Source organism: Talpa occidentalis, unplaced genomic scaffold, assembly GCF_014898055.3.
Source record: "Talpa occidentalis isolate TD23 unplaced genomic scaffold, MPIMG_talOcc4v2.1 talOcc4.12, whole genome shotgun sequence".
Lineage (NCBI taxonomy): Eukaryota > Metazoa > Chordata > Mammalia > Eulipotyphla > Talpidae > Talpa > Talpa occidentalis.
Window position 1 is genome coordinate 42,562,630 of NW_023601212.1, and position 27,307 is coordinate 42,589,936.

At 45.4% G+C, this 27,307-nt stretch overlaps 1 protein-coding gene across 2 annotated transcripts in view; it reads right to left on the reverse strand.

Annotated features, from left to right (window-relative positions):
• The window catches only part of LOC119240021 (ultra-long-chain fatty acid omega-hydroxylase), a 37,740-nt gene extending 10,719 nt beyond the window's left edge, over window positions 1–27,021 (reverse strand). Inside the window, exons 1-5 of one of the 2 annotated variants that reach the window (XM_037504391.1) lie at window positions 27,016–27,021; window positions 24,764–24,768; window positions 18,886–18,890; window positions 9,254–9,476; window positions 4,619–4,763 (exon numbers count right to left, since the gene is read on the reverse strand). In XM_037504391.1, the coding sequence (XP_037360288.1) occupies window positions 4,619–4,763; window positions 9,254–9,475 (367 nt within the window). In that variant the 5' untranslated portion in view covers window position 9,476; window positions 18,886–18,890; window positions 24,764–24,768; window positions 27,016–27,021. Of the gene's footprint in view, window positions 1–4,618; window positions 4,764–9,253; window positions 9,477–17,217; window positions 17,252–18,885; window positions 18,891–24,763; window positions 24,769–27,015 lie in introns of those variants that run through there. The other variant, XM_037504392.1, reaches the window with a different exon arrangement.
• Window positions 27,022–27,307: the final 286 nt, after the last annotated feature.

Below are 27,307 nucleotides of genomic sequence, written 5' to 3' on the forward strand. Positions count from 1 at the left end.
AGTGTTCCCAATTCTGACTAACAATCAGAATTACCTGGAAACATTTTTATAAGTCTGCCCAAGACCTACTAAATCAGTATTTCATCAGAGCCCTTGGGAATACATTTTTTAAGAGCTAGAGAGAATTTGTCTTGAAGCTGGCCTGCAGAGTAACCACAGGGACTTTATTGAGACTGTTGGGTAATCTCTGAGTTGACCAAGTTAAGAGAGAACTGAAGACTTCCTGCATTTTCCCCCACCATGACTACTGTCAGAAGAGAAAATTTTTTTGAGGCATTAACACTTTAGTAAGAACTGTTAGTGTTTTCACCCTCAGAAGTAATTTGAGAAAGAGATAGAGCAAGAGATGTGCCATCTGCCAGTGGTATACACTCAGGCACTGAGTCATAATGGGCCAAGGGGACACCATGGGTTTAAGGACTCCAAGTCAATTAAGTCAAATAATCTCTGCCTCCAACCAAAGAAAATTCCACTCAACAACGTCAATATGCCTGCCGGAGGAATATTCAATCTTTACTTGAATATACACAGAAACAGGAAGCTCACTACCTTCAAAAGAAGCCCGTCCATTGTGTTACCAGAAAATTATTATCCATGCCCAGCACATACACTGAGCACCCTAACATCACAGTACATTTCTCAGTTTCCTGAAAAAATAAGAAAAAAAACATGTTCTCTCTCTGCTCTGAGTCTCTCCACCAGATTCTCTCCCTGCTTCACTCTTCCCTCATCTTTCTAGTCTCTTCTGGATTGTATCCATCCAGTTACAAGTCCCTTGAGGGGTAGAACCATGTTGATCACTGATATAGTGGTACTAACTAACTTTTTATTGAGAAAATGAATGAGCCAATAAAAGGATGGAAGGAAGGATGGATGAATGAATGAGGAGACAAAGAAGAGATGAATGGGTGGGTGGATGGATGGAAGAACAGATGGACAGATGGATGAATGGATGGGTGGGTAGGTAAATAAAAGTGAATTACCTTTCTACGTGCTAGACAGGTTTGAAATAGAATGGGCATGGGCCCCAGAAAGAAGTACCTGAAATTCAAGTGATGGCACTTTTACCTAAGATGTGACTCAGTCACCTACATATACACTCCCCAGGAATTGGCCAATTGAATGAGAGTCATCAGTCTACTCATTCTCCCATTAAACACACCTCTTCTGCTACTTCTTGTGCCCAACCCATTCTGGGTAATGCTGGGGATTCAGAGATGGTTCGGCTCCACACCCTGCCTGAAAGAGCTGAGGTTGGAGTGGGGAAAGGAAACAGAAGTACATCATGTAATTATCAAGAAGGTAGAAAGTATGCCAGGTGCAAAGGGAGGCACAGAGAAAGAGCTTCTGGAAACAGGGCAGGCTTCTGAGAGGAAGTAGCATTGGAGAGAAAGGTGGGAGTCTAGTTGCCCCTCTCATCTCTAGGCTCTGGATGCCAGGCTCATCTCTCAAGGGTCTTTTTGACACACAAATCTGTCTAATGACTCTTGCTCAAACACTTCCCATGGCTCCCTATCACCCCCAAAATAAAACACAAACTCATCCACTTTGCACATAGGTGCCCTGAGTCCAGCTCCTGCTTGACTCAATCCCTATACATCATCTTTGCTCCAGATACCCCAAGTCATTTAAATTCCCCTGGCATTTTCATACATCTGCACATTTGTACTGACAGGACCTTCCACCTAGTACTCCTCATCGGGCAAACTCCTGTGCATCTTTCAAGCCCAACTCCACCAACATACTCCAGAAGCTTTCTTCAAACCTCCTCCACAGCTAAACCTTTGTCTTCTCATCCTCCTATCCCCTCCACTCTAACCCTGACCACCCAATGCCAGGTGAGTCTGTGTCTGGATTGCTTCTCTCATTTCCTGCCCCCACCACCACCAGTTAAAAGGGGATGGGATCCTTGAAGAAAGTCATATAATAAAAATCCAGGTAGTGCCCAGGAGGAAGCTGAAAACTACTGTGGTGGAAAGCTTTGCCTCTGGGACAGCCAGATCGGGATTCAGATTTCAGTCCATCCCACTGATAAGTCGTAAAAAGTGCAGATTACCACTCTGCCCTTCTATTTCCTCATCTGCCAAAGGGGAAATAGAACAATCCTCCCTACCTCATGCCATTCCTTCAAAAACCCAATAAGTTAGTGTGTTCCCAACACATTGTAGGTGCTCATTAAATATCCGTGCATGTAAATGAATAATTAACCAACTATTGGCTATTGTCATCACTATGATTATAATGATTGATTATTGGTATGAGAACTTATATGATAGATAACTGGGTCCCCAGTTCACAGCAGACCCCTATTATAAAAAATGAAATAATGTGACAATTCCTTAAAAAGCTAAACTTAGAATTACAATGTGATGCTGCAATTCTACAATGAAGCAACCCAAAAGAGATGAAAATATACATGTACACATCAAAATTTGTACACACGTTCATAACATTATTGATTATCAAAACCCAAATGTTGATCAATGAATGAGTGAATAAAAAAATTGTGATATGTATGAATAAAATGGAATATTACTCAGCCTTTAAAAATGAATGAAGCACTAATACATGCTATAATGTGGCTCAACCTCAAAATATTAACAGTAAAAAAAGTGTTCCAAAAGACCACATTTAGTATAATTCCTAATGCATTATATATCCAGAATAGGCAAATCCATAAAGAGATAAATAGACTAGGATTTTCCAGGGGACAAGGAGGGGGGAAATGGAAAGAGATTATTTAATGGGTATAATTTTTTATGGGGTAATGAAAATTTTTGAGAATATAGAGAATCAACAGTTGTACAACATTGTGAATACGCTAAATACCACTGGATTGTATACATTAAAATGGTTAATTATATGTTACATGAATTTCATCTCAATAAAAAAATCAATGTATAAAACAAGCTATAATTATGTCTATATATTATGCCTTATCCTCCATAATGCATTTTCACTGATTTTCTTCCATTAATACTCTCCCCAAATGCCCATTAGAAGATGAAAAAACAGAGGTTCCAAGGGGAACCATGACTTCCTCAGAGCCCAACAGCTATGTGGGTTTAAATTCAGAGCAGCCACCCTCTTCAGGTGGCCCCCAAAGGAGATTCCAGCAGGGGATGGAATCTGCAACTTGGGGCCAGAGCTGTCCAATCCCAGGTGGGCAGATATCAAGGGGCATGGCACCCTGGGGCCAGGAGGCCTCTCCTGACTCACAGCCTCACCCTCCCCAACCTAGAGTCCCTCATCCAGATCCTCCAGTTGGGGAGGCAGTGTGTAGCCTTCCTGTCCTGAGGGAGGGGAGGGGAGGGGAAGCTGCCTGAGCACTCCCATGCTGGGGAATCCACTCCTTGATCTACTTGGAGTCTCACAACCACACAGGATCATACTTGAGAAACTGATGTGAGGAAGAGGAGGAGGGGGACCAGGAGGGAGAGGAGGGGAAGGAGGAGGGGGAGGAGGAGAGAATAAAAAGTACAAAAAAGGCAGATGAGAAGAAACCCTTATCAGCACCGACCCACTTTATAATACTGAGTCTTCACAAGTGTCCCCTTTTACAGATCAGAAACTGAGGGCCTAAGAGGAGAGATGAGTCCACCCAAATCCCAGAGCCAATTTTACAATATGGCCCCATCATTTAGAAATATCACCTCTCCCAGGATCTAGGTTACTCCCTTTGTTTCATGGAGACAGTCATCCCCTCATAAACACAATAACAGGGGATAGTGAGGCATAGGGAGGACATAGCTGGGGAAGGGAAGGATGGCGGCCCCTTTCACTTTCAGGGCTCCTGGTGGGGGAAGTGAGGGAGGTTGAGTAGCCTTGAAGGCAGTCTCCAGATGTGTTTTTGTAGAGGCCCAAGTTGGGGGCAGAGATCCTAAAATTCATGGAGTTCTGTTTCCCATCCCTCCTCTCTCAAATGTGCTCTGATGCCTCTGGAGGTACCCAGCTTCGTACAAGACCATGCTGGAGGTCCAGAGTCCCACTTACAAGGATGAAAGAGCCATAGCCAGACACAGCCAGTCCTAAAGAGTTAAGAATGAGAATGGAAAAGTCCAGAGGAGAGAACTATGGTCTGTCTGGGAGGCAGATAAGGCTTCCTGAAGGACAGGTTTATTGGAACTGGGTGTCGAAGCCTGAATGAGACCTTGTCAAGCACACTTGGGAGTCCCAAGCATACTTTGGGATAGGTGTGGACTACAGAAGAGAGAAGCAATCCTTCTACATCTCCCTCTCTGGTGGTCAGGGTCAGCCCAGGTAAAGAAAGTGGACTGGAATAACCATAGTGGGCGTGTCAGAACTCAAAGAATGGGAGTACCAAAGCTTAGAATTGAGCAACAGTCACTTAAAATCCCGGGCAAACAACTGCCTATCCTAACCAGTTTGGTTCTGACCTCCAAGTGGGTGGACATCCTCTCATATTTCCTGGATCTTTGGTGTGACATCGTCATACCTTGCCCATGCTGTTCCCATTGTCCGCATTGCCATTTCTGCTTCGATGAATTCCTGTTCATCCTTCAAAGACCTACTCAAATGACCCTCCCTCCAGATAATCTGCCTAGAAGCCCAGGTAGGCTCTGGATTTACCTATCACTCAGAGTTCCGGCCCACTTACCTGAGGCACCCAGCAGGGGCTTGATGAAGTCAGGGTGCACAAGAACCAACAGTGGCAGGACAGGTCCCATCCACACTAGGATCACATGGTGCATATTGTCCAGCACCTTCTTCTCATCTTGGAGACCTGACTCATTTGGGAGATACTGCAAAATGTGGCAAGGAACAGTGAGGCAGTGCCCAGCCCCAGCTGACTTTAGCCCTTCCCTCCCACCCTCTACCCTGACCTCAGAATAAGGCAAGATGAGTATATGATTATGGGTACTTAGAGATAACTCTCTGAGCCTCTATTTCCTCATCTGAAAAGTAGAGCTGAACAGTCAACTCTCTCTCTAAGGGCAGTTGAGAGGGTTCATAAAATAACAAAATGAGAGAGTCCCAGCATGGGGTCTGACACACAACTGGTATCCAAGGAATAAGACAATGATAGTAAACACAAGACACCCATTTGTCATTAAATGATATTTCAGTCAAGGAGGGACAGCATAGAGGACAGTGGTCCCAACTAAGCATGACATCTATCCTAAATGTGTGGTTGGCTCCACCATCTTGGTTTGTGTGATGTTCACATGACAAAATGCCTAACACACTTCTCAGAATGTGTCCCTGTTGTTAAGCAACATATGACTGTAATGATAATGATTGGTATTTATCAAGTATTTTCCATGTTAATAATAAAATATTCCTAGCTTCTTACCTTAACACATATGTGTGCTTGCACTGTTTTGGGTCCTGCTACATTTTGTTAGAGTGTGATCTCCACTAAAATGGGGGATTTCATGTTCCCTGCCCTACCTAATAAAGGGTGGAACTGAAGAAGTGTTAAAGGAGATACATGGAGCAGAGAGACATGAAAAGAAGGGCATGCCAGCTTCCTGGCTTTGGACTGGCACTAGTAACTTGGGATACATGGAAGGGAGACACTGAAAGAGAAACTTGTAGAGAAGCTGACAATGGCATTGTTAGCTTGATTTGTTCTTTGAGTTTGCTACTTCCATCCCAGACTTGCCTGGCACCTTTCCTTTGGTTCTCCAGAAGTACCTTAGCCTTGTAGCAAGACTTTGGGTCTCAGTGGCCTTGCTTTGGGCCAACCCTGTTTGGCTGGGTGTTTATCCACAAGGGGACAGGTAACTTTGGGTGTTTTACTGGAAAACTATTATCCTTTCTTCTCTTCTTTCTCTATGAACAATATTATATTAAAGTTCTTTCACATTAAGAGTATGCTTTGACTAATTAATACAAAGTAAAAATCAAAATCAACAAGCAACTATAAACCAGAGACACACTACAGCGGGGGAGGAAAGGGAAGATGAAGGACTAGGGTCAAAATAAGGGGAGGGGGGTGCAATTGTATGGGGAATATAACCAAAATGATAATGCATACATTGTGCAAAAATGAAAAATGATGTAAGAATTATATAAAATAAAATATTAATTTAAAAAGAGTATGCTTTGTCTTCATGTAGTGGATGACAGAACCTCTTCAGAGCATGCAGGTTTGGGAGTCTTGGGATACCCCTCAGATCTCAACTCCAACAATTTTTCATGTACTCATATGTTCAACCTACATGAGAACCTTTGAGATGCTGTTGCTATTATTTTCTTCATCTTTCTTGCAAAGAAAGGTTCAATAACTTGCCTGAAGTTATAAGTGAGGAAGTGATTCTCCTGGTTTCAGCTCCCCTAGATAGAGGACCAGAAACAAGAGTTCTAGGGCAAGTAGTTGATATGAGGGTTGATCAAAAAAAAAAAACATGGGAAGGAAAGTATGGAAGTGAGATGGGAAGGGAAGGCAGCCTGTAGAGTGCAAAAGTTGCACCATGGGCAGCCAGGGCTCTGTACCCCAGGGTGGTATCTCAGTCAACCTGCTAGAGGGTGAGGAAGCCAGGGTATTGATCCTCCGATCCCATAGCTCTGGAGACTTGGCTAAAGGCCACTCTTGGGGCAGTAACTCTCAAGTTCACAATATACAAGGATGGGTGGGTTCCAGTTTCCAGAGAAAACCCTAGAACACAGAGCTATCAGCTAGTAGTCAGTCCATGGAAACTAGACAGGACCAGGCACTGGCATCATCTACTACAGTGGCAGAACTAGTATCTGAACACAAGCCACCCAGTTTCAAAACATCTGCTCTCTTAGTGATGAACTTCATATAGCATGTTGATTTTCAATGATGCACACCTGACACGTATATAATGTTATAATGTAATGTTACTTCAATAAATAAATAAATAACACCTGCTCTTAGCCAACATGAGACAGAAGCACTTCAGGTTCAATGTCAGAGGAACTAAGCTCAAATTGACCTTCAACTGTGTAACCTAGGGCACATCACTTAACCTCTCTGAACCTCAAATTATCCATATTATAGGGCAGATCCATCCCTACTTCACAGGCTGTAAGCATCAGGGGAGAGCTCAGACACGAAGTGGCCTAACCAGCACCTGACCAATGGTAAGGTAGGACCACTGGTCAAATGAAGGAATAAATGAATAAACAAAAATGACTCCTCTCTGGTTCCTGAGTCTTTTTCAATCAGGCTTAGCCCTGAGGCTGCCCACGCCCAAGGGAGATCATGGCCCTTCCAGGTCTCATGGGCCCATGAGGGGTCTGGCTAGGTTTCAGAGCTGGCCCTAACCACTGCCCAGGGCACCAGGAGCTGGTCACTACCTTTGAGACCACCACCCAAGCCACAGAGTTTCCTGAATGAGGACACTATAGATAGGACATGAACAACGAGCAGAAGTTTACCTAATTTGGTACACTTAGATAAGAATAGTTTTGGCAGGGGCCTCCCCGGTGGCGCAGCGGTTGAGCGCTGGGTTGCGAAGCTGGCAGCAGCCTCTGCAGCGCTGGTTCAATCCCCGGCCACCGGGCAAGGGTCCCACATGGCGCGCAGACCTCTCCTGCCGCCCACTGCTCCCCTTAGCAGTGTACTTCGTCAGTCTGCCTGCTCTGCTCTCCCCTCTGGCTCTGGTAAATTCCCTCACCTTCCCGCGCTTCTGACTGTACCCAGTGCTTGTATAAATAAAATAAATAAATCTTAAAAAAAAAAAAAGAATAGTTTTGGCAAAGGTCATTGAGGTGGGAAGTCAGAGCCTTGTTAAAGGAGCAGAAATCATCCTTTGTGACTAGAGGTGGATGGTGGAAGACATGAGGAGGGTGGGGTCAGAGTCTAAAGAGCCCTGAACCCCAGCAAAGGAGCTGGGACTTTTTCCAAAAAACAGTGGAGAGTCATGGAGTGTGCATGAGCTGGAGGGGAAGTTGGGGGGGATGTGGCTGAATTCAAGAATCCTTCTGGGACCAGGACAGTGGATATACTGGTGGGATGAGACTGAAAGCAGAACCCCAGGGAAGAGGCTGGACTGTGATCCAGCAGGAGAGGACGAGGCCTGAGCAGGAGTGGGGGACAGGAAAGAGGGGAGGCTCAGGCACAAACATCCCAAACTTGGTTAGAGCTGGCCCTCGGAGGGTAGTTACAAAATTAACAATCATGTTCTTTGGGTGACTGAGTGGGAAGGTATCTTTGGGTTCATTCTTCTGAGACCCTCACTTCAAGCAGTATCCAACATATTTCTAGAATCACTTGATACTTCTGATCTCCGCATACCCAGTTGTTGAGAACATATATCCACCACTGTGTAGTGGGTGCCAGAAACATCATGGCAAGAGTTCAGAAATCATCAAAACAACCCCATGATGTTCCTGAGTTTCAAATGGGGAAACTGAGGCATGAGGAAGCTCTCAAGGTCACACAGGCAGTAGATGGTAGAAATGGTATCAATCAAGTCCATACTGATAATCTCAACCCCTGGAAGGGAGACAAGGTGAGTGCAGCAGGCCAGTAGGATTCTAGGCCCCGGAGAGTCTCAGCACCCTCAGGGATCTGGCTTTCTCTCTTTTTGACTTCTGAAGATTCAACCTTTCTTATCCAGAAACTAGAGACAGCAGAGGAGAACTTGCTAAGAGCAAGGATGCTGGAGTCAGATGACCTGGATTTGAACCCCAATAGTGCCACTTAGGAGCTGTGTAACCTAAGCTAGCTATTTAACCTTCATATGCTGCAGTATTCTCGGGTACAAAATGGGGCCTACCTCCTAGGGTTGTCAAGAGAACTGAATTAGTGAATATGTATATAGTGCCTGAAATATTACTTGGCTCACATACATGAAATGAAATGCAGAAAGGGTTGGGGCCCTCACCTGGGAGTACAGCATTAGAGAGAATGAAAGAGTGTGTGAACCACATTGGGGGTAAAGATGGAGCAACAAAATCTTCAGGAAAGTGTCCCTCTCTCCCTCCACTGGGATCCCAAACCCAATGAACTTCACAGGCATTGGTACCTGTTTCCTGGATATATCTTATCATATAGGGTATGTCACATATTATATGAAAGGTACAGCAGTAGCCTGAAATTACAGAGAAAACTTTAGAGTCAGCTCTGTTACATACTAGCTGTGTGACCTTGGGGAAACTGCTTGCCCTTTCTGATCTTCATGGGTCTGTTCATGGTTCCAACCAGATTCTTGGAGATGGGGAGGGGAATAAGGAAAACCAGCAGATCTGCCATCCTTACCGAATACCTGGGACATACCCAGGCCTGACCTGCCCAGGCCCCTTGCCCAACCATACACACCATGCCCAGGTGGCCCAGCAGCCAGTTGCGGCGAGGTGGCTGGGGGAAGCAGCGCAGCCGGTGGCAGGTGATGTAGAAGCGCCGGCAGAGCCTCAGGAACTGTAGCAGCAGGCGAAAAAGGAAGAAAAGCAGGGACAGGAGAAGTGCAGACACAGCACAGAGGCGGAATGCAGTCTTCTCCAGCCCGAGGATGTGTAGCAGGTGTTCTGTGATGGGCAGCATCCTAGGGGGACACATGGGGCAGGGTCAGTGCAGGATGGAACTACCCTCCAGCCATGTCCCTCAGTCATGCCATACATACAATGATCTGTAGAGTAATGTGCCTGGCACGTAGCAGGCACTCATGAGTTCCAGATGCCACAGATACCTCTTTATCTCCCAATTGTGACCTCTGGCCAGCTGACCAGATGGACATTCACGGCCTTAACTTTTCAGAGCATCCCTCCCAATTTTCCATCTAAATATGCTGGACAGAATGTTGGAAAATTAAGACACTCTCCCTCCCCAAAAGCAGGATCAACCTGCTTTTGAGCATTGCTGAATGAGACATCCCAGGTCCCATGCCTCAAGTGCAATGACCCTAAGTTGTGGTTCCACACACACTCCCAATACTCAAAATAGAAAATTTCTCTTTTAGTTGCCTCTCTTTCCATCTTACTTTCCTCCCTCCTTTCTTAGATTGAAGTGAGACCCACACAGCATAAAGTGAGCCATTTTAAAATGAATAATTCAATGACATTTAAGAACGTACACAGTGTTTTACAACCATCATCTCTAATTCCAAATTTTATCACCCTCAAAAAGAAACCTGTCCCCATGAGCACTCATGACTCTTCCCCCCCCTCCCCCCGACCCCCATGGCCTCTGATCTGCCTTCTGTCTGGATCTGCCTGTTCTGGACATTCCATATCCATGGATCACACAGTGTGTTCTTTTGTGCCTGGTCTCTTACTCAGCATCATTTTCAGGCTCATTCACGTCCACAGCCTCTGCAGTGCAAGTTCTATCCCCCGGCCAGCAAGAATCCCACGTGGCACAGCAGATCTCTCTTGTCTCGCCGGCTGCTCCCCTCAGCAGTGTATTTCATCATTCTGTCTATTCTGTTCCCCGCTCTGTCTCTGGTGAATCCCCTCAACCTCCCATGCATCTGGCCTGTACCCTGTTCTTGTATAAATAAATAAATCTTAAAAAAAAAAATACAGGGCCTCCCCAGTGGCGCAGCGGGTTGAGCGCTGCCCTGTGAAGCTGTCCGCAGCCTCTGCAGCACGGGTTTGATCCCCGGCCAGCCAGGGTGAAACCCACATGGCACAGCAGACCTCTCCTGCCTTGCCTGCTGCTGTCCTCAGCAGTGTCTTCGGTTTGTCCGCCCATTCTGTTCCCCGCTCTCTCTGGTGAATTTTCTCACCCTCCTGCACCTCTGACCTGTACCCCAGTACTTGTATAAATAAATAAATCTTTAAAAAAAAAAAACAGACTATCTGGTGTAGGTACTCCATAGGAAGTAGCCGTGGGGGATCTATTTCTTTACCAGTTTAACAGTGGGTAACAATTCTCCCCAGCAATTCTAGAGAAGCCAGCTTGTAATTACCACTAATAACTGTGACCCTCCAGAGGCCTGACCTTTGCTAAGGGCTCTAAGTGCATTTCTTCAGCATCCAGCTGGCAAATATTCTTTGCACCCTGACTATACAAGTGACTCTATTCTAGACACTGGGGAGATAATGTCAAGCAGGTCCAGGCCTTCATGGAAGGTGACACCAGTACAAATGATGGAACCCCATATAATGGCTACGTCATACAGGTGGTAAAAATCAGATTGGGGAAGAAGGTGAATATCCCCCCTTCCCTGAAAAAAATAATGAGGTCCAAATCTCTGGAATTTGGTCCTGTGACTTATATGACAAAGTCTTCGCAGGTGAGATTAACTTAAGGAACCTTGAGATGGAAAAAATTATCCTGGATTATTGAGATAGGTACTAACTAGAATCACAAGTATCTTTATATGAGAAATGGAGATGGAGATTTGATGCACAAAAGAAAGAAAAACAATATAAACTGTAGGCAGAGAATAGGTGATTTCAAACAAAGAAACACCTAGAGCCCCTAGAAGCTGGAAGAAGCGGGAAAGATTCTCTCCTAGAACCTTGGGAGAAAGCACTATCCTACTGACACTAGGATTTCAGACAGTAAATCTGTTTTGTTTTAAATGCACTGGTGCATTTAATACAGCAGCATAGGACATTAATACACAGAGTAAGAGAGAATTCTTTTAGAGAGAGTGGTCTAAGAGGGTCTCTCAGGGGAAGGGTATCTGGGCAGAGATATGAGTGAAGAACCTACATGAAAGGGGCTTACTTCAGAAATAAAAGCACATATATGTGCATATATCACAACTAATCTTTGACAAAGGAGCAAAGAATACACAATGGAACAATGACAGTTTGTTCAATAAATGGTGCTGGAAAAACTAGACCACCACATGCAAAAGAATGAAACTAGACCACTACCTCACACCATGCACAAAAATCAACTCAAAATGGATAGAAGAACTAAACATAGACCTGAAACCATAAAATATATAGAAGAAAGCACAGATAAAACACTACAAAACATACATCTCATCCCCAAAGCAAAGAAAGTGAAGAAAAAGATAAATGGCTGGGATTACATCAAACTAAAAAGTTTCTGTACAGCAAAAGAGACATTAACCAAAACAAAGACACACCCTACTGATTGAGAGAAAATTTTTGCACTCCACACAACTGATAAGGGATTGATCACAAAGATATACAAGGAACTCACACAACTCAACAAAAACAAAGTAAACAATCCTGTCAAAAAATGGGCAGAAGTGGGCCTCCCCTGGTGGCACAGCGGTTGAGCACTGGGTTGCGAGACTGCCCACAGCCTCTGCAGTGCCAGTTCGATCCCCGGCCACTGGAGAGTATCCCACAAAAAAAAAAAAAAAAAATGGGCAGAAGAACTTAAAAGGCACTTCTCCAAAGGGGAAATGAAAATGAAAATAAAAATCAACAGATGTATGAAAAAATATTCAACATCCCTCATAATCAAGAAAATGAAAATCAAAACCACAATGAGATACTACCTTACACCAGTAAGAATGGCACATATTTTTAAAAAATTGCAACAACAAATGCTGACAAGGATGTGGTGAAAAAGGAACTCTCCTACACTGCAAACTGGTCCAACCACTTTGGACAGCTGCATGGACATTCCTCAGACTACTAAAAATGGAACTACCATATGACCCAGCAATTCCACTCCCAGGGATCTACCCAACGGACACAAAATAATTAATTCAAAAGGATGCCTGCACCCCTATATTTATTGTAGCACTATTTATAATAGGTAAGACTTGGAAACAATCCAAAAGCCCAAAAATAGATTGCTGGATCAAGAAGACGTGGTACATATACAAAATGAAATATTATTCAGCAATCAAAAAAGATAAACTGATGTCATTCACAGCAACATGGATGGAGCTAGAAGGGATTATGCTCAGTGAAATAAGTTAGAAGAAAAAAGAAAAATATTGGATGATTTCACTGATAGCAGGAATATAGGGGAACCAAATAAGGGATCGGGGGGGGGGAAATAATAACAATTAAAAAACACAACACAACAAAACAAAAATAAACAGGCAATCCGAGACATTCTGCAAGAGAGGGGGAGGGAGAGGGATCAAAACGAGAGCAGGAAGAGCACAAGGGACTGTGGTGATGGTACACAGGTGAAATGGTGGTGGAAATTCAATGGGGACTACACCTGAGAAAAGAAAGAAAACATTGTAAAAAAGAAAGAACAATAATGTAAAATATATATTAATTAATTAATTTTAAAAAGAAGGGGGCTTTCTTATTAAACACATACAACACAAGGAGCTGGATTCTCCACTAACTGGCTGTGTAATCTGGACCTCGATTTCCCCATAAAGGTGGGGTGTCTGTAAAAGATAATCTCTGGGTCCACCCCAGTGACCTTTTCTGTTCGTGGCCCTAAAAGGGACATCTTTTTCAGGATTACCAAGGATGGGAAGGAAGTCATTATAGCCAGCCAAGAAGGGGCTATGTGGTCACCTCTTTCCCCCAGGCAGCCTGACTGTAGCCTAACTCTGCCATAGTTTTCCCAGTGACAAAACAGTAGCAAGAGGCCCAGCTGATACTCAGAGGAGGAGCTTGATAATGGGAGCCTAGGAGAGGCTGTCCACACTCTACAGCAGGGTTCCTCCTGATTTCCAAACAACAGCATTTCCATTCAATGCCCTTGAAAGAAGCTACTACAAAAAGCTCTGAGGTGGGGCAGCCACAGTGGGAAAGAGTTTGATGAGTCCTCAAAAAGTCAAAGATAGAATTACCACATGATTCAGCAGTTACACTGCTAGGTATATATCTAAAAGAATGGAAAACGGTGGTTCAAAGAGATATTTGTGTACAAATATTCATAGCAGAGCTTCACAAAATCCAGAAGGTGGAAACAACCCAAGTCTCCATCAACTGACAAATGGATAAATATAATGTGACATATCTGCACCATGGAATATTATTCATCATGAAACGGAATGAAGCGCTCATATATGGTGTAATGTGGATGAACCTTTAAAACATGACTCTGAGTGAGAGAAGCCAGGCACAAAAGACCACTTATAGGAAACATCCAGAACAGACAAAGGCACAGAGAGAAAGCAAATGAGTGGTTGTCAGGATCAGGGGGACAGGAGTCGGGACGGGAATAGGGATGGGAGTCTTTTTAAATGGGTGATGAAAGTGTTCTGGAACTAGATAGAGGTGATGGTTGCACAATGTGAATACCCTAAATGCAATTGTTCACCTTTAAATTGTTATTTTATAGTAGATGAATTTTGTCTCCATTTTTCAAAATGCCATAAAGAACATATTATGATGACTGTCACTGGATGGGACCCCAAAGAACCAGGGCCAGAGGAGGAAGTAAGATTTAATTTTCACTGTCCCCCTTTGGGGACCTTTTTATTTTCTAAACTGTGAACACATTTTCCCATTCAAAAACATTTTAATTAACTATAAAAATTAATTAGATGACTTTCCACATGAGGTGTGAACTGGAATATAAACTGAATGTATGTTAATAATAAAGTATCAATACTGTTTCATCAATTGTAACAAAAGGATCACACTAATGCAGACTGTTGATGGTAGAAGACTTTGTGGGGAGTTAGGGGGTATACAGAATTTCACATAGTCTGCACAATTTTTCTGTAAACTTAAAACTGACCTAAAAATAAAGTCTAAAATGATTGAAATTAATGAAAAAAAAATAAATTAAGGCGTTTCAGTTGGTGAGGGGGCTGCATTTTCTGGGTCACAGGTTCCCTTTCTCAATCTGGGATCTGGTGGTATACATATGTTCAATTTGCAAAAACTTTTAAACTGTTCAGTTCTGGAAGGTACACTTTCCCATATGTATATATTTGACTTAAAATTTTAAAAATAAAATGAAATGGGTAAATAATAGCAGCACCTACCACCTAAGGGTGTTTAGGAAACTTCATTGAGGTGAGACTTGGCACAAAAAAGCAAAATCTTAGCCATTACAGCAGTTCCCCCCACCCCCACCATATCCTCAGGTGAGATGTCCCAAGATCCCCAGAGGATAATTTAAGCCATAGATAGTCCCAAACCCTATAGACACTACTTTTTAACTTTACACACATACCTATGATAAAGTTAAATTCATAAATTAGGCAGAATAAGGAATTAACAATAACATAAAATAAAACAGAACTATAGTAATATACTATAATAACAATTATAGTAATATTCTGTAATAACAATTTTGTGAATGTTCTCTCTCTCTTTTTTACTTTCTCTCCCCACCCCCAACATCTTATTCTACAGAATATTTTTAGACCACATTTGATGGAAGTTTTCTGAAACTTCAGAAAGGGAAACTGAAGATAGAGGGGATTACCATATTCCTGTCCCTATTACTACTATTTTATCGCAGCAAGAAAAACTCAAAGCTGACACTCAGAGGATGATGTGGGAGGCTGACACGCCCACTCCTGTCTGCACTGGCCCCAGTCTCATCCAAATGCCAGGTATGGCACCCAGCACCCCCGCCCTGGCAGATGGCCCCACCCATCCAACTGGGGACTGCATTATCTGGAAATGGAGGTGCCAGTGACTGGTTCCATGGCCCAGCCCACGCCCAGGGAGCTCTGGTTTGTCAGGTTAGCCCAGCCACCAGCCAGAGACCTGTCATACAAGGTATGTGGGCTCCTAAGAAGAAATACAGGATTTGGACCCTGGCTCCCCAGAAATTACATATCTGCTGGGGCCTGCTGGAAGATTGACATCCAGTCACCCAACACTAGCCCTATTGCCCCACACCCCAGCCCTGCTCCCTCTTTCTTCCTGGCCCCTCTCCAGGCTCATGGCATCCCCTGGTCCCTTAAAAGCCAAAGAACTATCCCACACCAGACTCACGTTCTTCCAAAGTGCCAGGCCCCAGAGGGTTTGAGGCGAGAAGGGGCTTACCCCAAATTCCTGGGGTTTGGGAAAAGAGCTTCAGGAACATTTCTGGCTCATCAGGGCAAGAAATGGTGATTATCACTGCAGCTTGGTGCATATTATAAGCTTTTACCTGCAGCTTCCTTGGGCCAAAGGAGATCCTGGCAGGAAATAAAGTTTTAAAACCACCAGGTTTAAAACCACCAGTGCTGCAATCCTCTCTGCCAACCATCTCAACCAAGTGTGCCCATGGTTGGACATGATCCTCAGAAAGCATTCCAGAAAGCTCTGCCTCTTAGCTTTGTAACCACAGGTGAATGTCTGTACCTCTCTGAGCTTCAATGTCCTCATTGATTAGACGGGAGCCATATACTAACTTCACAGGACTATGATGAACACAAAGCATTTCTAACGTGCTTAGCTCAGGGTTTGGCACATAGTAAGCCTTTGATCAAAGGGACTTCAAATTGTTGTTGGTGTGGCCAGGGTATTCTTTATTGTTACCAGGCCATCTGGGATTTGGAGAATTCAACCCAAGATTTGCCAGGGAGAAGAAATGGGGTACCATTCTCTGAATGTCTCCTGAGTCATCTATCCCCTCTGCAGATACCAACTGAGGTCACCACCGGATACCAGCACAGAGTTAATGTTACAACTCGGAAACCCAAGCTGGGCTCTACAGAGCAGCCTGGGCCATAAGAAAGTGCCAGGATGTTGGGGTCAGACAGGGTTGGTTTGTTCAAGTTCCAACTTCCCCACTGTCTCCCTCCTACTTCCAGCCTAAGACACCCCAGCTGGTGGACTGCAAACACCTTACATGGTCCAGGTTGTCTATTTTATCCCCTGGTGAGGGCCAGGAAGCATCATCTCCCCAGCATCCAACAAATATCAGCTGAGACCAACTGTGTGAGACCTTCCATAACTACCCCTCACAGCCAACTCTGGGGCCCAGGAGAGCATCCTTTTTTCACAGAGAGAAGCACTTGAAACTCCTGTGCCGGTCCTGGGAGGATGGAGAGTCTGTGAAGAGAATGGACTTTACCACAGCCACAGAAGAAGTGTAAAGTATCGCTTGAACATGGCTTTAAGATAATGTGGAGTGGAGAAATCCCGCATCACCCTAAGGTGCTGTGAGAGGGATTCATCTCCTGATGACAAGGGGAAGCTCTTCTTGAGGCCACTTCTCACCAAGGACAACCAGAAAGAAGGATACACCTAGGACCCGAGATGCAAACATTAAAAACCGTGCACAATGAAGCGACCGTCAGGGACATATCTTCCACTTCCTCAGCCCCAAGTGTCCAGGGCACACAGCCCTGTCCGGGGTCCTGGGAATCCCCGGCCCCCGGCACAGACTTCCTGCACCTGCCCCGCCGGAACTGGAGCCAAAGCTCCTAGGGTTACAGAGCACGCCCGCGACAGCGCTCCTGTTACCGCCCCTCGGCTCGCACTCACCCTGCGGGTCTCGACTTCAGGTCCTAGATCCGGATCCACCCGCGCCGCAACCTCAGCTCTGAATGGGCTGATCCCGCTGCCCGGCCCTTTAACCCCGCCCGGCCGCTCCGCGTGCCGCCCAGGGCCCGCCCCTCCCCCCGCCCGCCCCCCGCGGTGTCTCCAGCCGCTGGGAGGGACCGAGGCGCGGCCCCAGAGATAGTGATAACAAGAGACATGGAAGCATGGAGACGGAAAGGGAAAGACAGAGTCTGAGTTGGGGAGAGCGACAGGTGGAGACATAGAGGAAGAAAGGACAGAGAGGGAGACAGCGAAAGACATGGAGAGACAAAAAGACATGAACCCCCAGAAGATCCCAACCATTAGACTCCCTGCCCCGTAGTTCCTACCTGGCTCCCATTAGCACGGAGATCCCCCTCTAAACCATTCCTAAATATTCTCCTTCCACACCCATACTCCCCATGTCCCACACCTCAGGGCCTGTTCTCAAGCTGGGACAAGGGTCCCTAAGCACCTGGTGCCCCATGCACCTCCCCTGCGTGCCACCAGGAGCCTCCTCTAGGACCCCCAGTAATCCTCAGATTCCACCAGTCTTTGGAACTCAGCCCTTCTGCTTCCTCTGGGCCCTGTGGCCAAACCACTTCCTTGGGACTCTGTAGCCAACAGCAACCTCTCCCTCCTCCAGGAAGACCTCCAGCTTCAACAAGCAACACAGACCATGCACCCACTGCCCACCACCTGGCCTTTCTCCCAGGATGTTGTCTTTGGCCAGCTCATCTGCTCCAGATGTGTTCAGACAGGGTCAGCCCCACCCTCTAGGATGTCAGACAGATACCATTCCTGGGTTGGTAGGTAGGTGGGTGGCGGACCTAGGCAGCAGCCTGTCTGCCTATGAAGTGGGCAGACAAATTGGAGGACTCACAGTTGGCCTTAGCTCCCCACCACCTCCCCAGAACAGAGCAAATGGTCTTGCACATACCAGACACCCAGGAAATACCTGTCAAAGAGAAAAAAAGGCATCAGAGAGTAGAAAAAGCAAAATCGCCAAAATTATTGCAGGCTTGGGGAAACTGAGGCACAGGCTGCAGGCCCAAGAAGAGATTTGACTATCTGGGTTCAGGTTTCAGGCAGGGGCTAAGTCGGCCACTGAGAAAGCAGAAGCTATTAGAAGACAATGTGCTACTTCCCATGAGTTCCAAAGTTAAAACCACAGTAAACCATAAAGAGGCCGACAAAAGGGCCAGGGCATTCAGCTCCCCCCACCCTTGACCCAGGATGATCATTCCAGAGTCTTCTGATTTACAAAAAAAAAAAAAAAAAAAAATTAGGGGTGGAGTTAGACTTAATGCTTGGCCAGTGAAGCCAGTACTGGTTTTGGAGGGCCCCAAACAGATGGGAGGTCTGATCTTGAGCTGGTTAGCCAAGCGGAGGAGCAGAGAGATAGTGAAGACCCCAGAGCCAGGAAGCAAGGCCTAAGGCAAAGCACAGTGGTCAGAGCATGGACTCTAGGGCCTCCCTGGTGGTGCAAGGGGTTAAGATGCAACCTATGAAACTATCCGCATGCACTGCAGCACAAGTTCGATCCCCGGCCAGGGAGATACCCACATGGTGCAGCAGACCTCTCCTGACTCGCCCGCTGCTCCCCTCAGCAGTGTATTTCAGTCAATCTACCTGTTCTGTTTCCCCACTCTGTCTCTGGTAAATCTTCTCACCCCTGCACCTCTGGCCTGTACCCCAGCTCTTGTATGCATAAATAAATAAATAAATCTTTTAAAAAAACCAAAGCATGGACTCTAAAGTCAGACAGTACAAATGTTCCACACATTACACACCATGCACTAATCTCAGAATGTAATGTTTTAGTGCGGTGGGTCTCATCCAAGCAATCCACCTCCTGGAGGACACTTGGCAATGGCTGGAGACATGTCTGGTCATTACACCTGGGAGTGGGGTGCTTTTGGCATCTAGTGGGTAGAAACCAAGGAGGTGCTAAACCTCCTACAGTGCACAGGGTAAGCACTGTACAAGACTGTACCTCACCACAGAAAATGATCTGGCCCCACATATCAACAAAGCCAAGGCTGTGAACCTCTGCTTGAAGGTGTAGGGAGCACGTCTATATTTTAGTACGCAGGAAATGCTGGGTAAGTGCATGGAGTTTCCAGTCTTCTCCTTTTCCAGAAAATCCAGTTCACATGGACTCTCCAGTTAGACAAGTACTGTTGTAACCAGGTTGTCTCCCCCACTCCTCAAGACTGAGGTCTCCTCAAAGACAGGACCCTGGGATTAGTGAGTGCAGGGCTAGGCACTGGGGTTGGAATAAATCCATGCAACAGCAGAATAGTTGCTCCAACTATTGTCCTTGATGCTTGAAATATGGCAGAGAATAAAATCAGATGAAGTTCCTGTCCTTATGAAAGTGACATTCAAATAGGGAAACAAAAGCAGACATTTCCACCAATAGGGGGCTGTAATGTACAGAGGTTTGTAATGGGATGAAGGTGAGGTTACTGTTTGTGATTGAGCGGCAGGGCCCTAGCTGAAACTTGAATAATAAGAATAAATGTTGACTCACATTGTTTACTTTAAATACATACAGTCTTTATTTGTCAATTATATCTCAATATAGCCTATGGGGGAGAGAATAAATGTTGGATGGATGGATGGGTGAGTGGGTGGATGAATGGATGGATGGATGAATTTTCACAAGTCTGTGGCGCAAGGGGTTAAGTGTCAGCACTATGAAGCTGTTCACAGCCACTGCAGCACGAGTTCGAGCCCTGGTCAGGAAGATGACCCACATGGTGCAGAAGCCCTCTCCTGTCTCTCCTGCTGCTCCCCTCAGCAGTGTATTTCAGTCAGTCTGCCTGTTCTAGTCCCCACTCTGTCTCTGGTGAATCCTTTTACCCCCTACAACTCTGGCCTGTATGCAGTTCTTGTATGCATAAATAAATAAATCTTTAAAAAAAAATACCCTGATTGGTTACAAGTATCCTTAGCTATTAAGTCCAGTAATTTTAGATGACTCATGGAGAAACATTTTCTATTCATTTCTTATGTACTTATGTTAAATAAGAGACCTGTCTTGATACACAGAAGAGAAAATATATATTTGGACTAGACATTCAACCCACCATCCAATGCACATAATAATAGAAATAGATATGTTGTTTTAAAATAAATAAGGAAGAGCACTGAAATAAAACTATTAAGTAATAGAAAGGTAATAAGTATAGGATTAAGATAGTGACAGATGATGGGAGGGCTGAAATTTCAGAACCAGAAACTTTACTATCCAATTCAGATGAAGATGGAGGAAGAGGCTAAAGATCTCTCAACTTGAGTTTGGCAAATATTAGTGGACCCATCTTTCCAAAATTAAAAAAAAAAAAGAAGCAAGAAGCAGATGGGCTCAAAACTTGAAGAAGGATATTTTAAAACAATTGTAAGAGGTTCCACTTACCTCAGCAGGTAATAAACTTAGCCAAGATTTTTTTTATCCCTCTTTATTTCAATAATGCTTTCTTATTTGTTACAAGCCTGCCCCCCACCCTGCCCCAGGAGATGGAAGGGGGTGGCATTTCAAGGTGAAGAAGGCAATACAAATAATTAGAGTTTCGCTGCTTTGGCAGAAGAAAGGCCAGGGAAGGTTGTGTGAAGGATGTGACATTTGAGCTGGGACTTCAGGGAGAGATTGGATTTCAACAGGTGCAGAAGAGGGGGTTGGGCTCCTGCACATAGAAACCAGAGGGTATCGCCATGCAGGTAGCTTTCCCTGGACTTGGGGTGTGAGAGGTTAGGAGATGGGAGGGGTGCAGGGATGGACCTGTAGGGTCTTTTTTTTTTTTTTTCCTGTAGGGTCTTAAAGCCAGTTTGCATGCCTGAGGGTTGATGTAGTGAACAATGAGGAGCTACCAAGAGCTCTTAAGCAGGGGAGGAACCACCTGTTGTTGGTTGGTTTTGAAGCACATGGGAGCTTATTTTTTTTAGGGATATGAATTTTTAGAGATATTGAAGGTATCTTCATTGATAACTGGCTGCCTGTGAGGTTACAGGAAACAGAGGAGGAGCGAGAGGGAGGGGAGAAGAAAGCAGAGGACAGGAACAGGTGTCAGCCCCACTTCTCTGCTTTCAGAGAGATGAAGACCAGTAAAGAGCAAGTTGAAAAGCCTTAGGATGAGAAATCCATGGCAGTGGGCTTCCTGGTCATGTCACCTTGGGTAGGTTGTGGCTCCACTGTAGCCTCCATCCCTTTACAGATAAAATGGCAGAGATGGGCATGAGGCAAGGTGGTGTTCGCAGGGCATGAGGCCCATACTTGGCACAGAGTACCGGCTGGACAAATATCAGCTCTTCCATTCTGCAGCTCAATTCAAGCTATCTCAGCAATCCTTAACTAGGTTGAATTGTGCCCCCCCAAGGGGCCATATGGAAATGTCCAGAGATACTTTCCATTGTTACACTGTAGAAGAGGTTGCCACTGGCATCTAGTGCCAGTAATTTCTCTATTTAATTTCTCTAGTGCCAGTAATTTCTCAAAATTACTTCTCATAGGCAAGCACGCAGCAGCACTCAGGACTACCACCAGCACCCCCAGAGGATGATCTAGCGCCAAATGCTAGCACTGTAGAGAAAGGTTGAGTTACCTTGGGTCTAAAAGACCCTATGGGCCATTCAGAGAGACACCGAAGAGGCCACCAGGTCCGTAAGAAAATGAGCATCTCCAAGTCACCTGCATTGGGAAGACAGTGGATACCAAGGAGTGAGTCAGTAATGTCATTTTGGAGGGAGGTGGACAGAGAAGAGAATGGAGAGATAGAGGCGTTGATCACAGCTACATTTGGAGAGGCTATAGACAGACAGAGCTGCAGATAGAAGTGGTCAACATCCAGGAGGTTGAGAAAGAGTGGTAATAGGTTCTGTCACCTGTGCCCAGAGGTCAAGAAGCCCAGACTCAAGAAAGGGCCAGGGCCGTGTGATTATCAGGTCACCAGAGTCTGCAGCCTGGCAATAGTCAGGGCTCAAGAGACTGAGGTTAGGGAAGGAGGAGAGGAAGTAAAGGCAGTGGCCAGGCCAGGAAGATGGTACCAGGAAGACACCTGGAAGCAGATAAGGCAGAGCATGGCATGGAGTGTAGGAGGAGCCTTTCCTGGGGCTCCAGAAGCTCAGACTTTTAGGGGCACAGATTAAGACAAGAGATCTCAAACACTATTAGGGAGGGGTGTAATATGGTGCCACTACTGTACAAAAACAGTTTTGTGGTTCCTTAAGAAGCTAAACATAGAATTGCTTTATGAATCAGCATATGTGAATTTCACCTCAATTTTTAAAAAGTGCTGGCAGGAAACAAAGCACTCGAATGGGGTAATTTGAAAATAGTTTAATAAAGGTCTATTTTCAAAGGGATAGTATGCCAGGGGCTAATTTTCATTCCTGAGGTAGGGGACCAAGAGGCCAAAGCAGTTACTGGAACTCAGATCAGATAGGGTTGTGTGGAGAGGACTTAGTGGCAGGAACTGTGAACCTTTAGCAGAGGAACATAGCCAGCCTGCATTGGACCACATAAGAAAGGAGATGAGTTATTAATACCCTGACTTAACCCTCCTCCTTCCCACCAATGCTTGCTGTGGCTCCCCATTGGTTGAATTTAACTGCAAGCCACGAGGCAAAAGGGCCTGTTGAGTTGTCTCCAGGAGTCAGACTCCCAGGAAACAAAACAGAAGGGTGAAGATGGGACAGGAGATATAAGAGATTTGAAGCAAAAACAGGAGCAGTTCAAAGGTATGGAGAAAATGGGGGAACTCATGACTCATAGCTCTCTTGCTCTCGATCCACGCACCAGCTGCTCATAATCATTTTTACCAGACCCACCAAGGCCATGTCTCCCACCTCAAAACCATTGCACATGCTCTTCCTTCTGGTTGGAATTCTTTTTCCTCTCATCTACTCAACTACTCTTCCTTATACTACAGGTCTAAGCTCAAATTTTCTCTGAGGTCTTGCCCAACTTCTGGGTTCAGTTCAAGCCCATACTCAATGCACCTACAGGTCTTGAACTTCCTCAGAAAAAAATCAGTCTGGAAGGATTTGTTTAGCTACTGTCTCTCCTTAGATAGGACTGTGAGCTCCATGCAGGTTGACAGGGTCTGTCACATTTCTCATGGGACTGCATTTTTCCCAATCCCATTTGGCAGACAGCACATATTCATTCAACAGACGTTAAATTCCCAGAGACACCAGACATTGTACTGTAATGAACAACATAGCACATTCCTACTCTCTGGAGATGACATAAAGCATGCAATTAAAAACATATAACTTAGGAGGGTTCTACATGGCATATCCTATAGAGAAAAATCCAGCGAGGTAAGGAGATGAGAAAGGCCTGTCTGAAGAGGTGATATTTGAGTGGAGCCCAGAGGGAAGGAAGGAGATATCTAGAGGAAGAGCATCCAGGCAGAGGGCACAGCCTGGGCAAAGGTTCTGACACTGGAGAACAACCAAGACCAGTGAGGCTCAAGCAGAGCCAATGATTGGGAGAACAGTAGGAGGCCAGGGCAGGGAAGTGATGAGCAGATCCTTCAGGGTCTGGTGGGCCACTAGGAGAACTTTTACTCTTATAAAGGTGGGAACCATGAAATGTTCTGTGCTGAGGATGGGATCTGACCTAGATTTTAAGACTCCCTCTACTGGCCTTGGACCTGCGCTGCCACACTACAGGGACCGAGAGCTGTAACAGGTAGTGAAATTTGGGATTTATTTTCAAGGTTGAACAGGCCAGAATTTGTTGATGGATGGGATGAGGGTGAGTCAAGGGTGACTCCAGGGCTTTTGGTCTAGGTCACATCAGTGTAAAATAGAGAATAAAAGAGAGAGGGGGAATAAAGAGAAAGCCTACACATGGGAAGAAAGATATGAGAGGGAATTTCCAAGGGAAGAGGAGGATGATAGCAACTAAGAGCCAGGTGGGTGCAAGGAGACAGCTTGAGATGAGTGGAAAGTGGAGGAATCCTCAGAAGCAAGAGAGATAGAGAGTGTGTCCCCTAGAAATGGGGAAGAATGGGATGGGGGTGCTGTTGGGGAGGGAGCTGAGAAGACTCAGGTGCAAAGACCCCTCTTTCTGTGGGGGTTTGGGAGAGAGTCTGTGGTTCCTCTCCTGCCTGGGTGAGAAATTCTAGTGATCAGTAACTCTGGATGAGCCAATGGAGGTGGGGAAGCTGGCCTTTGTCTAGATTGACCCAGACCCCTCCTGTCCTTCACATACACCTGTTTCTATTTCCCCATAGTTCAAGTGACTAAATCTCCACTTCCCTGTATCAGGGCTCAGGGACACGGGATTTGTGGAGTGGAAGGTAGGTGACACTGCTAATGTCACCAACACCTCATTCAGACCTCCCTCAGCCAGCTGGACTCCATTCCAATACACCTCCTTCAATTTAAAGCTCTCCTATCTCTCAGTCAATCAAACTCCAATCTCCTATTTCTCATCCAATTGAACTCTTCCCCCTGTCCCCCCCTCCAGTCAAGCCCACAGTTGATCAGACTCTGCTTCAACTAGATTTACCTTCTGCTCCTTAGCCAACTGACCCTCAGTCAATCAAACCCCCTTCTTTCTTCCCAACCTATGAGCCTTTGCCCACCTTACCACTTACTTCCACCTTCCAGTCCCTCAGCTAATCAGACTTGGCTCTCCCCCGACCTGGGCCTATCAAAATACCTCTCTTGTCTGTCAGCCAATAGAATGCACCTTTAGGGCACAGCACTGTGAAGCTGTCCACAGCCTCTGCTGTGCCGGTTCCATTCCTGGCTGGCCAGGGAGATACCCACATGGTGTGGCAGACTTCTCCTTCCTCGCCCGCTGCTCCCCTCAGCAGTGTTTTCAGTCCGTCAGCCTGTTCTGCTCCCCGCTCTGTCTCTGGTGAAAACTCTCATCCTCCCACACCTCTAGGCTGTACCCCAGTTCTTGTATAAATAAATAAATCTTCAAAAAAAAATGCACCTTTAGGAGCAGCCTCAGCATCTAGGCCTGACTGCTCCTATCAGTTCCATGGCTTTGGGCACACGCCTTAGTATATTTGTGCCTCATTCTTCTCAAATGTAAAATGAGGTTGGTCATCCTCCTGCCTCCTTAGGATGAGCCAACCTGAAGAGTAGTCTCTCCTTAGGAACATGTTTCCAAATATATGTTACTTTTTTCCTCTGACCTCCCTCAGGCTCCCTAAAGCTATTCCCTCTGCTGCCAAACCCTTCCATGCCAGACCAGCTCCTATTCACCCTCCAGAACCCAGGTGGAGGAGCCCCTCCTCCATAGCCTTTCTATGCCCCCTTCCCAAGCTGTACACTAGCTCCTCATTCATGACCACATGGGGCTGAGGTGTCTGCCTGCAGTTGCCCCCTGGCTGGGAAGAACCTCAGACCCTCAGTCTGGGGCAATTTGGGGTCCCAGAATTTCTCCACATGAAACTGAGCACAGAATATTGGTACCACTTGAATAACTGCTAACTAACTGGATCACTGAATAAATCAATTTTAAGAATAATCAACAGGAGAGGGAGTCCAGAATTAGAGTTTGGGGAAATCATTAAATTTCTCAAAATTGTGTGCAAAATCCTAATCTTTCAAGGAAGATTAGAAGCCATGTTTGGGCAGGTGGGGCACCTGAAGGGCCTCATTTTACAAACTGGAGGGCCAGAGAAGGTCAATGATATGACCATGATTACCCAGCCTGATGGAAAAAGAGTCAGAATTTTAACTCCTATAATCTGTCTGAGGAAGCTTTTCTGGATTTGATAACGAGCATATGGAAGGCCTTCATCCTCATGAGCCCATTTAGGAACAAAAAAAAATTCATATTTATGAGAAACCCAATAGCCATTCAGTTGACAGACATTTATTGAACACCTGAACACCCTGGGATGCAGACCTGAGCGGGACAGGTGCCTGGCCTCCTGAAGTTTCCATCCAAGTTGGGGAGTAGCAATAAATAAGCAAATGAATAAAAATGAGTAGCAATAAATAAGCAAATGAATAAGATAATGCCAGATAGGGAAATTAGTAAAAAGAATGAGTACAGGGAGGGACCAAGAACCTAGCTTAGATAAGGTAGAAGGGGCCAGGTTTCTAGGAGAAACTGATGTTTGAACTGAATGATAAGGAAGATATAAATAGGAGCATCCCAAGCAAAGGGAGTGTAAGCTCAAAGGTCCTAGGGCTGAATGAGGGTGTCATCCTCAAGAAGCAAGGGGCCAATGAGCTGAAGTGGGGAACCCCCTAGGAGAGGAGATCAGAGGGGTGGTTTGTGAAGGGTTTTGTGTATGCAAGCGCAAATGAGAGAGAAGGGGAAGAGAGATAGAGGCAGGGCAGATCCTCCAGGGCAAAGGGACAACAGGAGCTAATGCCCAAAGGCAAGGAAGTGCCCAAACCACCCTCTATTGGGCACCTGAAGCCAGCCTCTGGCTGTGCTTGTATCAACTATAGAGCAGAGAGGAGTGAGTGGGTTGGGGCAAAGGTGACCTCTACCAGGTAACCAGTTGTCCTTTGTGAACATGGGTCACCCCAGGCTGATTCAGCAAGATTCTGTATTATCAAAGTTCAGTTCCTCAAAGAGCAAAGCAACACAGCAACAAATCCCACCACCATCACCACCCAAAAGACCTGCCTTAAGAATCTTGCTTTGGTAGCTTCCAGAGAATTAAGTTTCAGGAAACCTCAAGCACGCTTGCGTGTTTGCATGGATCCAGTCATCAATTGCTGTATGACTTTTGGTAAGTTGTTTTACCCATCCGAGCCTCAGCTAACTACTTCTTTTGGTTTTTTGAGTCATCTGTACATCAAAGTGTTGCCAGAAAAAAACAGATTCTTATCTGCCTGCCATAATTGTCAAACTAAAGACAAAAGACAGGGATTGGCTCTTTAATATGCACTTTAATGAGATCCTCAAGCTAATCTAAGAACACCCAACATTGTGCTCCAAAGAAAACCATTCTAACAACTCATCTCTAACAGCCTATTTTATAGTGAGTTAAGCAAAGACAGTTATCAGTAAACAGCCTTCACTCCAGGTGGTTAACAACTTCTGGGAGTTTTATGGTGC